Raw genomic sequence first — 17,134 nt, 5'->3', positions numbered from 1 at the left:
GTACAGTATTTCTGTTTTTTGCACTTTTTAAAATCTATTCAATATATGTATACTGTAATTGATTGATTTACTTATTTTTTTTTCTTCTATATTATGTACTGCATTCTGAAATGTAATTCAAAATGAAAGCACTACAGGTAAATGGTAAACAGTACTGTCCTAGTGATTAGACCTCAGGTGACAGGGTATTCATTAGTTTCAAAGCCTGAGGGAAGGAGCTGTTACAGTCTGGCAGTCCTAGTCCTGATGTTTCTGTACCTCCTTCCTCATAGCAGTGGATCAAAGAGATTGTGGGATGGGTGGTGGGGATCCTCTACAATGTTTTTGACACTTTGCCTGCAACGCTCCTGGTAATTGGCACAAATGGGGATTGGGGGGGGAAAACACCAGCGATCCTCTTGGTGGTTTTAACCATCCTCTGTAGGGTCTTACCGTCTGATGCCTTGTAGCTTCCGTATCACACAATGATGCAGCCAGACAAGATATTCTCAATGGTGCTTCTGTAGAAAGTTGCTGGAATAGGGCCATGGAGCCCTGCATGCCTCAATCTCCTCAGAAAGCAGAGACGATACTGTGACTTCTTAACTACTGAGGAAGTGTTATAGGTTCAGGTTAGATCATCCATTATGTGCACACTAAGGAACTTATTGCTCTTCACTTTTTCCAAAGCAGAGCCATTGCTGTTCAATGCAGAGTGATCAACATGTGCCGTCCTGGTCCACAACCATCGCTTTTGTCTTGGCCACATTGAGACTCGGGTTGCTGTTCTCACACCGCTTGACAAGCTTCTCAACTTCCTCCCTGTATGCCGACTCATCATTGTTGCTGACGAGGTCCACCACTGTTGTATCATCAGCAAACTTGATGATGCAATTTGAGCTGAAACGGGCAGTGCAGTCGTGAGTCAGCAGCAGGAACTGCAGATAGCTGAGCAAATAGCCCCAGGGACCACCAGTGCTCAACATAAAGGCACCTGAGATGTTGCTGCCAACTCAGGCTGACTGGGGTCGTTAACTAAGAAGTCCAAGGTCCATTTGCATAGAGGGTTGTTGAGTCCCAATGGGGAGAGTTTGCCCACCAGCCTCTAATCATGTTAAATGCCAAGCTGAAGTCCATGAACAACATCCTGTTGTATGGGAAATCTTTTTCTAGGTGAGACAGATCATAGTGGATGGCCAAGGCTATGGTATCATCAGTGCACTGGTTTGAATCATCAGTGAACTGGAAAGGGTCCGATGTAACTGGACTGTGGCATTTTACATGATCCATTACCAGCTGCTCAAAGCACTTCATGATTGTTGAAGTTAGTGCCACTGGGCAGTAATTGTTGTTCTCTTGGGCACCAGAATGATAGTGGCTGCCTTGAAGCCTGCAGGATCAGTAGATTGTTTCAAAAAGATGTTAAGTATGTCCATTAATATATCTGTTAGCTGATCCACACAGTCCCTCAACACTTGGCCAGTATGTTATCCAGCCCCACAGCTTTGCTTAGGTTTATCTGGCTAGGATCCTCCTCACCTCAGCTGCAGCCAGAGAGGGTGCCTGTTCCTCGAGGGATAAGGGTCTTTCCTCAATGTCACATTATAGGCTGAATGTCTTCTATGATTTGATTATTCAGTACCTCAAATCATAGAAGGCATTCAGCCTATCAGAAAGAGAGGCATTGGTGTTCCCCTCCTGTGTATCATCTATATCCCTCTATTCCCTTCTTAATCATTTTATCTTTCATCCCCACTCTCCACCCTCCATTAACAAAAGTTATGAATAATTAAACAAAAAGTGAGGATTTTCCTTTAACCTGTAGCTCTAGCTATGACTTTGAAAGCTAAAATTTATATATACTTTTTAAAAGACCAGGTGATGTGGGCAAAACTATCTATGCTGGTACATGATTTTTCTGACAACAAAATGTAGTTGAATGTTTCAAAAAGAAAATCAAAACAATATATTCTGCCCAATTGAACCACTATATTCAAACAAAGGTTCTTTAAGGGTCTAATTTAAACCTAGAGTCTTTATACTGTACAATTCAAACTACTTAATAATTCAAATCTATCTGACACAAAAGGAGCTGAATCACCAAGCATAGAAAATATATTTGATGGTACACTTGAAAAGATAAAAGCTTACAAATGAAAACCCTGAACTGAAAGCAAAACATTCTAAATCTTCTAATTCAACTGGACAGCCACCATAGCTTGAAAGTATTTCTTAACCCATATGAAAATAAACATAAAATCAGTTTCACTGATATCAAAATGAAATTATCTTCTGTGAGGATTGATAGTGCGATCACTTGAGTTCAGTATGATGGTCCACTAAGGGGTTTACGGGTTGTTAAGAGAGGATTCCCTTAACGAAGAACACTTGTGTGGGACTTTAACGAGTTGAGCCTGATGCATGGGCAGCCAACACGCCGACCTTGACAGATCATGATCAGGGTCCAGTGGCATGGAATGCAAGACGACTGGGGACCCTTCACTGCTGCAACCTTCCTCCACCTTCACTGCTATTACGATGTGTTGTCATCAACCACTGAAGTCTTGGTTGGATCACTCTTTTTCTGGAATTACCCCCTTAAATTTACCACCATGGATGGCCTACTAGGAGCTAAGCTGCAGACGGCATTGCTCTCAGGATCTCAGGAACCGACAAGCCTCTCCACCATGACAAAGTGACAATCCTTGGAGAAGTGTGAGCATTATCTGCCACTGTAATATAGTAATGTCCAAACAAATGTGCAAAGCCAAATAACTTGTACAAGAAACAAAACACCCTCTGTAACTTCCATCACAGTGCACGTTGCTTGAAAACAACATGTACGGAGGAGACAATGCACAGGATTAGAAAAAGCTGCAGAGGGTCATAAACTCAGCCAGTTCCATCATGGGCATAGCCTACCCAGCATCGAGGACATCTTCAAAGGGCGAAGCCTCAAGAAAGTAACATCCATCATTAAAGACTCCCACCACCTAAGGCATGTCCTGTTCTTATTACTACCATCAGGGAAGTAATATAGGATACTGAAGAAATTCAAAGTAAATTTATTATTAAAGTACTTATATATCACTATGTACTGACATTATCACTATATCTTGCGGGCATACTAAGGTGAAGAAGCTATTTAAGAACAACTTTCTCACTTCTCCCATCAGATTACTGATCAATGCATGGGCCCAAAAACATTCCCTCAACATTTTGCTCTCGTTTTGCACGACTTATTTAATTTTTACATTTCTTATTATACTTACAGTATGTTTTATGCACTGGACTGGACTGCTGTTGCAAAACAACAAAGTGAGGGGGTCGGGGATTGTTATCGTGGCTGCTTTTTGCTGCAGAGAGGGGGGGTTGTGCACTCTGCAAATATTGTTTTTTTTTCTTTTTGGTGTCGGGGGGTAGTTGATGTATTTTCTTTCATCAACACACATGGTCTTTCTGTATTTAATGCCTGTCTGGAGTGGACAAATACGAGTTGTATTGCACATGCACATTTTGACAGTAAAATTTGAATTTTATGACCTATGTCAGCGATAATAAACCTGATTCTGATTCTGAGATCTCGTGTAGAATTACATCAGTATATAATTAGTCCATTGTCATCCGTCAAAAGGTAGATAATATTTTCTTTTCAAATTAATAGTAATTAATGGAACTTCTTTCTGAAAATGACACTTCAAATAGATAAAGTTGGGAAGAAGATGCAGCCTACATCATTCAGAGTCAGGAAGTTGTGTTGCAGCTGTATAAAGATTTGATTACACAAGAGACTGCAGATGTTAGAATATGCAGCAACAATCTGCTGGAGGAACTCAGTAGGTTGAGTAGCAGCTGTGGGAGGAAAGGAATTGTCAGTGAATTTAAGAGGAACTATCGATGTTTCAGGTACTGATACAGGGTTTCAATGTGAAACTTCAACAGTTCCTTTTCCTCCAGAGATGCTACTCATCCCGCTGAATTCCTCTACAGAGGGAGAAGAAGATGTCGGCGCGATGCAGCGCGCGTGGCCATTCCGAATGAGTATCGATATGGGTAACTAGGGGGCCGTGCATCAGTCCGGATTTGATGGGGATAGCCGTGAAAATGCAGAGGAACATCTGGAGTAACTTCTGAAATGTCTGCTTCGCTGCCGCTGCTACTGTGCGATCGAGAATCCCCGGAGACGTAGGCCCCAAATCCTCGACTTTGCGTATCGCCTGTTGCCGGGGCCGGGGTCGAAACGCTCAGCAGAGATGGTGCTCGGTGCTCGGTGTCAAATAGGTGGTCGGAGGCTTGAAAAACTGTTCCCATCAGTTTATAATACAAGGTCAAAGTAATACAGATTTAAGGCGTTGGGCGGGAGATACAGCAGAATGAGCAAAAGAATTTCTTTTAACCATAGTGAGTGGAATTCATTGCTTACAGGAAGCCACAGGGAAAGAGCAAGACTACAGGATTGACTGGATTGCTCCACAGAGCACCAGCATGATCTCAAAGGGCCAAATGGGCACCTTCTGTGCTACAATGACTCTGGGATGCTGTGAAGCAGACATAATTAAATTTGCACATTAATCACAGACATGTAAAGTAGTGCAGAAAACACCCCAGGCTATTCACACCTAGACAAAATGAAAATACATATACTATTAAACAACCCCCTAACCAAGTCACTTCCAGGAACAGTAACAGCAACAGAAAAAAAATCACTGCAACTTTTTCAGAAGAATATCACAACTTGTTACGGCACATCAAGCAACATTATTGGAGGCAATGCATTGTATCAGCTGATATCAATTTATCCTCTATAACTCAAACAGATCTTCGTTTCAGGAAGCAGGTAATGTTCTTTCAAAGGACTCCACACTAATCTATTTCTACATCAAACTAGTTTTGGCATATGTTTCCTTATGCCCCCAAACACAGCAGTCAATTTGTACATCACTAGGTCCAAAAAACAACAAAGATGAATGACCAATCAATTGGTTCTGTTTGCTACTGTTGGTGGCAAGAGTAATGACAGAGAACAGCCATATCCTTCCAATAGGAGCCTCAGTTCAATATCTCATCTGAAAGACTGTACTACCTATAGTGCAATGCTCCCAAGCATACATGCCTACTGAAGGGACACATGAAGTTTCATGTAGTGTTAGTCAAATGGTCTGCTACTGTAAGGTTATTTAATAACATACAACCTTATTGTCTGAAAAGGTAATATGTCATTCAAAGGTTGAGTGAGCTCAGGCTTTTTCTTTGGAATGGAGGAGGATGAGCAGTGATCTGATAGAGGTGTACAAGATGATAAGAGGCACAGACTGAGTGGATAGCCAAAGAGTTTTTCCCAGGGCGGAAATAGCTAATACAAGTCAGCATAATTTTAAAGTGATTAGTGAAAAGAATAAGGGGGGAGAGGAATGTCAGAGATAAGTTCTTTACACTAGTGGTGAGTGTGGGGAACACCCTGCCAGGGGTGGCGGTAAACACAGATGTATTAAAAGCATTTAAGAAGCTCTTAGAAAGGAACATGGATGAAAAAAATTGTAGGGCTATGGCGGAGGGAAGTGCTCGATTCATCTTAGAGTACATTAAAGTTAAAAATTCAAATTAAAACTTATTACCAGAGTACATACATGTAACCACATACAACCCTGAGATTCTTCTTCTGCAGTCATACTTAGCAAATCTATAGAACAATAACTGTAAACTGTAAATATCAGGAACTATAAACTGTAAACAAACTGTGTGTGACGCGTTGTAATGTTTCACTGCTAATGTAATGGTTTCTCTGTAGCAGCAATGTTTGGGTTATGACTAGAGATAACAGGGGTTTTGGAATGTGGGCTATCCAATGAGGGGCCTGTTGTTCTTTCTTGTGGGTCTGAGAGAAGGGATATCGTGGTCATTTGTCAGTGAGAGATAAAGAGAGAAGACGCGAGTAGAGAGAGTTGGTCGACCGCAGGACGGAGTGGACTTGGAGCGAGGGTCCAAGGGTCAGCAACACTCGGAGGTCGATGAGGAACGGATGGACGGAACCGTGAGCTCCGACGTGCACATTAGACTGTTTCATTAAAAAGGGCCTTTCTTCTTTTTATTCTCTTTATAACTCTATATTCAGATTAAGATTTATAAAGTTCAATCATTTAATTGCGTATGGTGTACTGTCTGATATTTTGAGGTACAGATTTGTAACCGGACAACACAGTACACAGCATCCACACAAGTAAGATTTTTCAGTTTGGCTGGGCCAGAAGTTGTCTTCCCCTAGACACATGCATGCTGGCCGAACCTGAGGGTTACATGTGTAAATGCAGATATAAATATAAATAAAAGGTCAGCACAACATTGGAAGGTTGAAGGGCCTGTACTGTGCTGTACTGTTCTATGTTGAAATACTTCCAAAAGCAAAAGACTCAACACCAGAGAGATGCAATCAGTCAAAATATTAACTTACCAAGAACTTCTCCTCTTGAGATTTTGAAAGTTTACTCTTCATCCCCTCCACTTCGTCAATCTTATCCCGTTTCTTTAACTCCTTTTAAAAGTAAATAGCAAAACTTGGACTTCAAATACCACAAGCACCAAATTTCAAACAGAACAATTCTTAAAAGAGATGGAGATTTGGAGAGTGAATAGAGATATTTTCTGTTCCAACTATTTTAGATGAGTGTGTGTGTGAACAAAGATTAGTAGGGTGTCAACAGGTTTGCATAAAGCAAAATCAAATACACCTGCACCAGTTGGGACAACACAACTCTACAGAGGCTAAAAAGAATTAGATTCTATTATTTCACAAACACGAGGAAATCTGCAGATGCAGGAAATTTAAGCAACACACACAAAAAATGCTGGTGAACGCAGCAGGCCAGGCAACATCTATAGGAAGAAGTACAGTCGACGTTTTCGGGCCAAGACCCTTCGTCAGGACTAACTGAAAGAAGAGATAGTAAGAGATTTGAAAGTGGGAGGGGGAGGGGGAGATCCGAAATGGCAGGAGAAGACAGGAGGGGGAGGGATGAAGCTAAGTGCTGAAAAGTAGATTGGCAAAAGGGGTACAGAGCTGGAGAAGGGGGAGGATCATGGGATGGGAGGCCTAGGGAGAAAGAAAGGGGGAGGGGAGCCCAGAGGACGATGGAGACCAGGCAAGGAGTGATTCAGAGAGAGAAAAAAGAGAAAACAAAAGGGGAGGGAAATAATAAATAAATAAGGGATGGGGTAAGAAGGGGAGGAGGGGCATTAATGGAAGTTAGAGAAATCAATGTTCATGCCATCAGTTTGGAGGCTATCCAGACGGAATACAAGGCGTTATTCCTCCAACCTGAGTGTGGCTTCATCTTGACAGTAGAGGAACCCATGGATTGACATATCAGAATGGGAATGGGACATGGAATTAAATGGTGTGGCTACTGGGAGATCCTGCTTTCTCTGGCGGACAGAGCGTAAGTGTTCAGCGAAACAACACCTTATATTCCGTCTGGTAGCCTCCAACCTGATGGCATGAACATTGATTTCTCTAACTTCCATTAATGCCCCTCCTCCCCTTCTGACCCCATCCCTTATTTATTATTCCCCTTTTTTTTTCTTCTTTTTTCTCTCTCTGTCCCTCTCACAATCACTCCTTGCCTGCTCTCCATCTTCCTCTGGGCTCCCCTCTCCCTTTCTTTCTCCCTAGGCCTCCCATCCCATGATCCTTCCCCTTCTCCAGCTCTGTATCCCTTTTGCCAATCGACTGTCTAGCTCTTAGCTCTATCCCTCCTCCTCCTGTCTTCTCCTATCATTTCGGGTCTCCCCCTCCCCCTCCCACTTTCAAATCTCTTACTAGCTCTTCTTTCAGTTAGTCCTGACAAAGGTTCTCGGCCTGAAACGTCAACTGTACCTCTTCCTAGAGATGCTGCCTGGCCTGCTGCGTTCACCAGCAACTTTGATGTGTGTTGTTTGAGATTCTATTATTTTATTATCTTCGTGTATTTGTGTTTGAATTTTGTAATATCCTGAAATCTGTAAATAGGTGTACAATGTGTCATACTAATTTGCCTGTATATAAGATTTTGGCTCTCAAAACCTTTAAAACTGAGAAGGGATGCCAAATGTACAGATTTATGTGCAAATAATTTAGCAGCAGCAGATAGGGACACAAAAAACTGCAACACGACAAAGGAGGAGAGAGGATGGATCTCTGCTTTGAAACAATGGTCCTGAAACTTGGCGTGAACACGATCAGTAATAGGAAGCATGCGGTGTGCTCTGAACAACTGTGGTAGGGGCCCACAAAAATATGCTCCAATCTACTGCAGGAGTGGTCACATGAATAAACTTTACACCATTATTAACCACACATTGAGATTCATTATCGGTCCCACGGTTTTAAATCACAAAGTGTGCACTTTGTAACCTCTTGAGTGATCTAGGGCTATCCTCTTTGGAGTAAAAGAGGATGAGAGGTGACTCGATAGAAGTGTACAAGATGATACGAGGCATAGATGCAGTGAATGGCCACAGACTTTTTCCCAGGGCAGAAACAGCTAATACGAGTCATAAACTTAAGGCATTACAAAAGTTCAAAGTTCAAAGCAAATTTATTATCTAAGTATGTACCCCTTGCCCATCCTCTGGGTTCCCACCCCCCTCCCCCTTTCCTTCTCCCTGGGCCTCCTGTCCCATGATCTTCTCATACCCCTTTTGCCAATCACCTGTCCAGCTCTTGGCTCCATCCCTCCCCCTCCTGTCTTCTCTTACCATTTCGGATCTCCCCCTCCCTCTCCCACTTTCAAATCTCTCACTAACTTTTCCTTCAGTTAGTCCTGACGAAGGATCTCGGCCTGAAACGTCGACTGTACCTCTTCCTAGAGATGTTGCCTGGCCTGCTGCGTTCACCAGCAACTTTGATGTGTGTTGCTTTATTATCTAAGTACATGTGTGCTACCTTGAGATCATTCAGAGGAAGGTATGGGAGGATGACAAGTAATTTTTTTTTTTTTTTTTTACACAGAGGGTGGCAGTGTGTTCCATGCACCCTCCACTCTCCATGCAAATAAACCTACTTCTGATACCCCCCCCACCGTATTTTCCTCCAATCACCTTAAAATTATGCCCTGTTGTATTAGCCATTTCCACCTTGGGAAAAGTCTCGGATCTCCTCTCTATTTATCATTCTTATGACCTTATACCATGTACTACCTTGAGATTCATTTGGGGGAATGCATAGGGGAATGTCAGAGGCAGTTTTTTATTTTACACAGAGAATGGCAAGTGTGTAGAATGCACTGCCAAGGGTGGTAGTAAAGGCAGATGTATTGTGGACACTTAAGGCATATGGATGGAAGAAAATTGGAAGGCTATGTGGAAGGGAAAGATTCGACTGATCTTAAGAGTAGGTTATAGAACCAGCACAACATTGTAGGCTGAAGGGCCTGTATGTGTTTATGTTCAAACAGAGACACTATCAATGAAGGCAGATGAAGATGGGCACAAATTGATGACTGCAGATTTCAGCAGGGGAATGCCCGAGATATTTAAAGTCACAAAGAGTTGGTACACAAGGTACATAAACTCTGGGAACAGAGGGGAGAATAAATCAGACTCATGTGCCAAAAGGAAAGTGTTGAATGATGGAAAAGTTTATGCTGAAGAGTTTCATTACAATACAAAGTAACATCTCCCTCCACCTCCCATCCTTTGGCACAGCCCCAGCTCCCCACTTGCCCATCTTTCGATGTTTCCTCGATGAGAAAAGTGAATTAAAAGCTGAAACACACTGATTGAAACAGTCACTCACTTAATGTCTCCTGGCATAAAGGCTGTAGGAGTGACTTTGGTATATACTATCTGGCATAATGCCCCAAATAATGGAAGAAGCTGGTGACAAAGACTGGCATACACAATCAGACGACATCATTCAGCGCATCTCTCACTCAATGACAATGCGTTTTTCTCTGCTGTACTAAATGACCAAAATGAGTCAGAGCCACCCTCTGGCCAAAAGAATAAAAAAGCTCCTAAACGCAGCTGGCAAGAAAATACCCTCAGCGGCAAGTCAGCATCTGGTTTCATTTACAAATGGTGCAGATGGCGCAACCAGAGCAGATTGTGAGTGAAACAAGCAAAGGCAATTTTCTCATGAAATCACAGGACATCAAATATTCAGCTGTCTGCATCAAAAGAAGCAAACTAGAGCCGCAGAGTTATACAGCACAGAAACAGGTCATTGAAACTTGCCAAGATGGCGTCAAGCTGCTATCTCCATCAAGGTCACACCTCAGACTTAGTTGTTTTTTCAGGTTTTGTTTGAGGTTTGTAGAGATGGCTTAGGGATAGAGAGGGGAGTTATGGGTCAGGTTACAGTTTATGGATGGGGATGTGAGGAAATTAGAGGACAGGTCAGAGTCTAAGCTTCTGCTCCACATTCAAAGGTGAGCATCGTGGACATGGTTGAATGTTGGGCTGGTAGACCAGCAATGACATTTGGGGTCCCACCATTGGCAAGTTCAAAGTTAGGGGCCTAGAGTTAAGGTCTGCATCCAGCAAGTGTCATTCATTGTCATTGGCAAGTCCTGGGACAGTACCAAAAATGCAAGGGTTGATCAGAAGTCCAGATCGATGTCCAAAGGTTGATCAGCTGTCCAGAAGTCAAGACACGATGGCCAGAGCCTTGGATCTGCAAACTTCTGCAAGTCCACTGGAGAAGTCGAAGGCCTAATGTCTGCAAATCCATGAGTCCTGAAATTAGAACATTGAGTATGTGTGTGGGTAGAGTGGTGGGAAGGAGGGAAGTACAAGTCTTGTTTTGCTGGTGTTCCTTTGTAATTTGGTACATTGTTTTGTTATGTGCTGTGTTGTTCTGCCAAACATGGTTAGCATGCTATGTTGCTGCTGGAATGTATGGTGACATTTGTGGGCTGCCCTCAGCACAATCTTGGGTCTGTTGGTTGTTAACACAAATGGCGCATTTCAGTGTATGTTTTGATGTACATGTGATAAATAAAAATGAGTCTCAATCTGATCCAAGCATCTACCTGAGCTACAACATTTGCCCCTTTTTTCTCTGAGCCTTTACTATCCATGTACCTCTCCACTTTCTTCACAATGTTACAACACCCCGATAAATTGCTCATTTGAACACGGAGAAAAAGCTTTAAAATGACCTGCAACACCACTCCAAGGTGAAGATGGCATGGTAGGACAGCAGTCAGCATAACACTTTACAATGCCAGCGAACTGGTTTCAATCCCCACAACTGTCTATACAATTGTACATTTTCCCCATGACTGTGTGGGTTTCCTCTGGATGCTCCGGTTTTCTCCTACACACCAAAGATGCATGTATTAGTGAATTGTGGGCATGTTGGTGCTGGAAGCATGGCACCCCAGCACTTTCTTGGGCTGTGTTGGTCATTGACACACACAATGCAGTTAGCTGTATGCTTCAATATACATGTGACAACTAAAGCTAGTCTTTTCTCTCAGAGTTGTACAGCATAGAAACAGAGCCTTCAGCTCAACTCGTCCATGCTGTCTGAGCTAGTCCATTGGCCTACGTCATGTCGCAACTCCAAAACCAGGGGCTTTGGCCTGTGCAGGACACTAGCAGAAAACCACAAAGGATGGCTAGACTGGAGATAAAGAATATTACAGCACAGTATGGGCCCTTTAACCCACAATGTTGTGCCGACCTCTTAACAACCTTCTAACCCTTTCCTCTTGCAAGAAGTATGAAATGTTGAGAACGGAGTATGAAGAAGCAAAGTAGTATGGATTCATTGGCTTCCCAGGACCCAAAATGCGTCAGTGAGTGATTATAAACACAATAGATTATGCAGAAGCTGGAAAGTTTAAGCAACACACACAAAATGCTGAAGGTACACAGCAAGTCGAGCAGCATCCATGCAGGGCATAAGCAGTTTAGATTTCGGGCCAATGAAGGCCACTCCTTAGATGCTGCCTGACTTGCTGAGTTCCTCCAGTATTTTGTGAGTGTTACTCAGTGGGTGATTGTATGTGCCCAGCACGCAGTGATTAAATAGTAAAAGTGAAAGACAACTCAAGACACCATTCACACACAAGCATGTTCGTTTTGAGATGCTGCGCATATCTGATGCCAGCACATACTTCCCTGTCCACCTCACTCTTCACAGCACTAAATCCATTCACTGCAAAATGTGATTTAACAATAAAAGACAGTTCCTATGTTTAAGGTATAATGGGTTTCAACTGCAGCTAACACACTTTCTGTCCAATGATCAATACTTAACTGCTAGGACCAGTAGTGTTACTGTTACTCTCCTGTCAGGTCAGAGGAGCTTAATATATAACACACTGCAAAAAGATTTATTGACTCAAAGGTTGGCTTTATTACAATTTGACATTGCTTTAGTAACAAAGCTTGATATTTATAAAATTTAAACTGCAGCCTCAGCTCAAAGTTGAAAAGCTAGAAAGAAATTGTCAGATGTTTAGCTCAGGAACATTGGGTTTGATTGTGAGTGCCTTCACAATGTCACAACACTTATTAGTTCTCCATCTGAACACAAGGTAAAGACATAAAATGACTGAAGGTGCCAAGCCTGAACAGTACAAGGACGGTGCGGGGATGGATAGCCTTGGAACTTCAATGATATGCTTCATGTCAGCCATCCTGTGCATACCATCCAAAGAAAGGTGAATCAGTAAAACATCACCCTGCTGTTTGAAGCATTGTGTGATCACTGTACGGATGGCATCTAAATTAAATGTTAGAAATTCACTGTATAAAATGCTGAAAGTAGATTTCACAGTACAATGTGTATTATAAATAAGATTTTTCTTTCCTACCCCAAGAAAGTAACGCATTTTAATAGTGTCTGTTCTTTTGTGCAGCACCCAGCTGAAGGTGAGCAACAGGCAGAAAATGAGAAACAAACATCCTCAATCCATATTTGGTCATTATAAAGTGAGAAGGAACCCCCACTGACACTAGCTGCAAAGCAGCAAAGGTCTCTTATGAAGGCAAGATGTGGAAAAAACAGGAGGAATTGGATTAAAGTTCCCTGAATACAGTGTAGTCAGGAAAGGAGAGTCATGTCAGCACTGAATAGGGGAATGTTCCAGTGCCAAAGAGAGGATATGCTGGAGCAATCAAAGGAAAGATATGCTTAAAGGGAAAAAAAAAATCAGAGATGCAGTGATACCACTCCAAGTATTCAACAGGTACCAACTAGTGGAATGATGCTGAAGAACAAATTTACAGGGAATTACCAGTTGTGAAAATAATAGTGGATTTGAACTATCCAAACATTAGGTTGGGTTAGACCAATCAGCAAGGAAGTGGGTGGGATTGAGGGTCAGAAAGAGGAAGAGAGAGACATACAGAGAGAGGGAGAGAGATTCAAGATTGTTTAATGTCAGTTCCTGGACACAAGTGTTAAAACAACAAAATAATTGTTACCTTGGATCCAATGCAGCACAAAAAAAGAACACAATAATGATACTAAAAATAGAGGGCTATGCACTAGGGAAATTCTAGGCAGTTTCTAGAGTAGGTTACATGGTTAGCGCAACATTGTGAGTCAAAGGGCCTGTATGTAATGTGCTGTAAATTTCTATGTTCTATGTTTAAAAAAATACACACAATATGAAGAATTAAAAAAGCTTACAGTACCATCCAAAAGCTGTATGTATATATGTGCCTAAGACTTTGGCACTGTACTGTATATACATAGATTGATCAGATTGACAACTGCAAATGCACAATGGGAAGTCTTTAAAATGGAAACAACAGGAATACTGCAGATGCTGGAAATTCAAGCAACACACATCAAAGTTGCTGGTGAACACAGCAGGCCAGGCAGCATCTGTAGGAAGAGGTGCAGTCGACGTTTCAGGCCGAGACCTGACGAAGGTTCTCGGCCTGAAACGTCGACTGCACCTCTTCTTTAAAATGGGATGTTTTGGCTAGTCTGGATGAGAGAGAAAGGTTAGGAAATTTAAACCAGGACTTCTTGGATCATCAAGAGAAAATTTAACCATGAAAAACTATCCATGCAACAAATGCCAGGTAAATAATTGGGAACAAGACTGATTACAGTAAGTTCAGAGAGAAACCAATATAAGTGAGGCAAGGAGAGCATGAGAAAGACAGGCAACAAAAGCAAAGGCCAAAAATGTGCCACAATACTTTAACACATAAAGGTCTGCATGAATAGAGGCAGAGCACTGAGCGTCATAGCAAGTTATTCCTGCCTATTGCCATCAAACTTTACAACTCCTCCCTTGGAGGGTCAGACATCCTAAGCCAATAGGCTGGTCCTGGACTTATTTCATAATTTATTGGCATAATTTACGTATTACTATTTAACTATTTATGGTTCTATTACTAGTTATTATTTATGGAGCAACTGTGACGAAAACCAATTTCCCCCGGGATTAATAAAGTATGACTATGACTACTCAGAGACCAAATAAGAAATTTTGTTATGAGGGCAGAGTGCTTATGGAGATATTAAATGTACATCTTGATATTGATATTGGTTTATTATTGTCACATGTACCAAAACACGGTTTTACATTACCATCCATACTGCTAATTTCAGAAAGCAAGTACATCAAAGGTGGTGCAAAGAGAACAGCAATTTCAAAGCCTCCACTATTTCAAAAGTTTGCACAGGTTTAGCATGTCATCTAAAACTTTGACAAACTTCTATAGATGCAGGATAGAGTATATCCTAACTGGTTGCATCACGACTGGGTATGGAAACACCAATGCCCAAGAATGGAAAGTGGTGGATACCACCCAGTCCATCACAGGAAAAGCCTACCCCACCACTGGGCATATCTACAAAGAACACTGCCACAAGAAAGCAGGATCCATCATCAAAGACCTCTACCATCCAGGCTCTCTTCTCGCTGCTGCCATCAGGAAAAAGGTACAAGAGCCTCAGGTCCACCACCACCAGGTTCAGGAACAGTTCAACCATTAGGTTCCTGAACCAGCATGGATAATTTTATTCACCTCAACTCTGAACAGATTCCACAACCTATGGACTCAATGTCAAGGACTCCACAACTCCTGTTCTCATTACTATTTACACAGTTTGCCCTCCTTTACACATTGGTTGTTCGTCAGTCTTTTAAACTGGTTAAAGTGTGCAGTTTTTAAATTGATTTTATTGCATTTCTTTGCCTCACAGAAAATAAATCCCAAGGTAGTATATAGTGACATACAGCATATGTACTTTGATAATAAATTTACTTTGAAAAAGCAGAATTTGTTACATTTACAGAGTAAGTTCAGTGTGCAGATGGACAATAAGGTGTAAGGGCCATGAGCGGGTAAATTGAGTTCAAGGGTTAACATACAACATATGTTTATGGTACAAGATATCTGTTCAAGATCTTTTAACAATGAGATACACTCAGTGGTCACTTTATAAGGTACAGGAAGTACCTAATAAAGTGGCCACTGAGTGTATGTTCAAGGTCTTCTGCTGCTGTAGCCCATCCACTTCAAGCTTCAACGTTTTGAACACTCAGAGGTATTCTTCCGCACATCGCTGTTGAGGCGCATGATCATTTGAGTTACGGTTGGCATCAGTCTGAACCAGTCTGGCCATTCTCCTCCGACCTCTCTTATTAACAAAGCATTTTCATTCATAGAAATGCTGCTCACTGAATGTTACTTTGTTATTCACACCATTCTCCATACATCCTGGAGACAGCTGTGCATGAAAATCCCAGGAGATAGCAGATATTTGCATTAACAAGCAGGTGCAGATGTGTACCTAATAAAGTGGCCACTGAGTGTAGAAGCTAACATGGAAACATAGAAAACCTACAGCACAATACAGGCCCTTCAACCCACAATGCTGTGCCAAACATGTACTTTAGAAATTACCTAGGGTTACTCATAGCCCTCTACTTTTCTAGTCTCCATGTACCTATCCAGGAGTCTCTTAAAAGACCCTATTGTATCCGCCTCCACCACAGTCGTCGGAAGCCCATTCCACACACCCACCACTCTCTGCGTTAAAAAAACTTACCCCTGACATCCCCTCTGTGGCCGGCTGGTGGCGTAGTGGCATCAGCGCCAGACTTCGGAGCGAAGGCTCCCGAGTTCAAATCCAGCCAGCTCTCTTGCACGCTTTCCATCCGTGCTGGGTTGAGCGTCGAGCTAACAACTCGGCCTCGTAAAAATAAGAAAGCCTGCTAAAAAAACGCCATCATGACGGCATCCCGATGACTCCACTCAGAGTTAATGGCTTTCTTCTTCTTCTTCCCCTCTGTACCTACTTCCAAGCACCTTAAAACTGTGCCCTCTCATGTTAGCCACTTCAGCCCTGGGAAAAAGCCTCTGACTATCCCTATGATCAATGCCTCTCATCATCTTATACACCTCAATCAGGCCACCTCTCATCCTCCATCACTCCAAGGAGAAAAGGCCATGTTCACTCAATCTATTCTCGTAATGCGTGCTCCCCAATCCAGGCAACACCCTTGTAAATCTCCTATGCACCCTTCCTATGGTTTCCACGTCCTTACTGTAGTGAGGTGACCAGAAATGAGCACAGTACTCTAAGTGGGGTCTGACCAGGGTTCTATAAAGCTGTAATATTACCTCTCGGTTCTTCAACTCAGTCCCACTGTTTATGAAGACCAAGTACCGTATGGCTTCTTAACCACCCAGTCACCATGCGCAGCATCCTTCGGAGTCCTATGGACGCAGACCCCAAGATCCCCCTGATCCTCCAAACTGCCAAGAGTCTTATCATTAATACTATATTCTGCCATCATATCTGACCTACCAAAATGACCCACCTCACACTTATCTGGGTTGAACTCCATCTGCCACTTCTAACCTTCAGCCTGATAGTACAATTCTCAAGCTTTTCTATCTTCTGCCTGGAGAAAAGAGAATGACCATGATGAGAGGGGTCTTTGATTATGCCGGCTGCTTATCCTCGGCAGTAATAGGGGATTTGATTGTAAGGGGAATAGATAGGCATTTCTGCAGCCGCAAACGAGACTCCAGGAAGGTATGTTGCCTCCCTGGTGCAAGGGTCAAGGATGTCTCTGAGCGGCTGCAGGACATTCTGGAGTGGGAGGGTGAACAGCCAGTGGTCGTGGTGCACAAGGTACCAACGATGTAGGTAAAAAACGGGATGAGGTCCTACAAGGTGAATTTAGGGAGTTAG

The 17,134-nt window shown here is 42.5% G+C and overlaps 1 protein-coding gene across 6 annotated transcripts in view; it reads right to left on the bottom strand.

Moving 5' to 3' along the window:
- The window catches only part of LOC140205546 (centrosomal protein of 128 kDa), a 642,143-nt gene that overhangs the window by 519,323 nt on the left and 105,686 nt on the right, over positions 1–17,134 (bottom strand). For all 6 annotated transcript variants that reach the window (XM_072273171.1, XM_072273204.1, XM_072273166.1 and 3 more), the window contains exon 9: positions 6,428–6,508. In XM_072273171.1, the coding sequence (XP_072129272.1) occupies positions 6,428–6,508 (81 nt within the window). The remainder of the gene's footprint in view (positions 1–6,427; positions 6,509–17,134) is intronic.

The sequence above is a fragment of the Mobula birostris genome, chromosome 1, assembly GCF_030028105.1.
Source record: "Mobula birostris isolate sMobBir1 chromosome 1, sMobBir1.hap1, whole genome shotgun sequence".
NCBI classification, from domain to species: Eukaryota; Metazoa; Chordata; class Chondrichthyes; order Myliobatiformes; family Myliobatidae; genus Mobula; species Mobula birostris.
The sequence above is the reverse complement of the archived record's forward strand: the minus strand, read 5'-3'. Positions and strand labels throughout refer to the sequence as shown.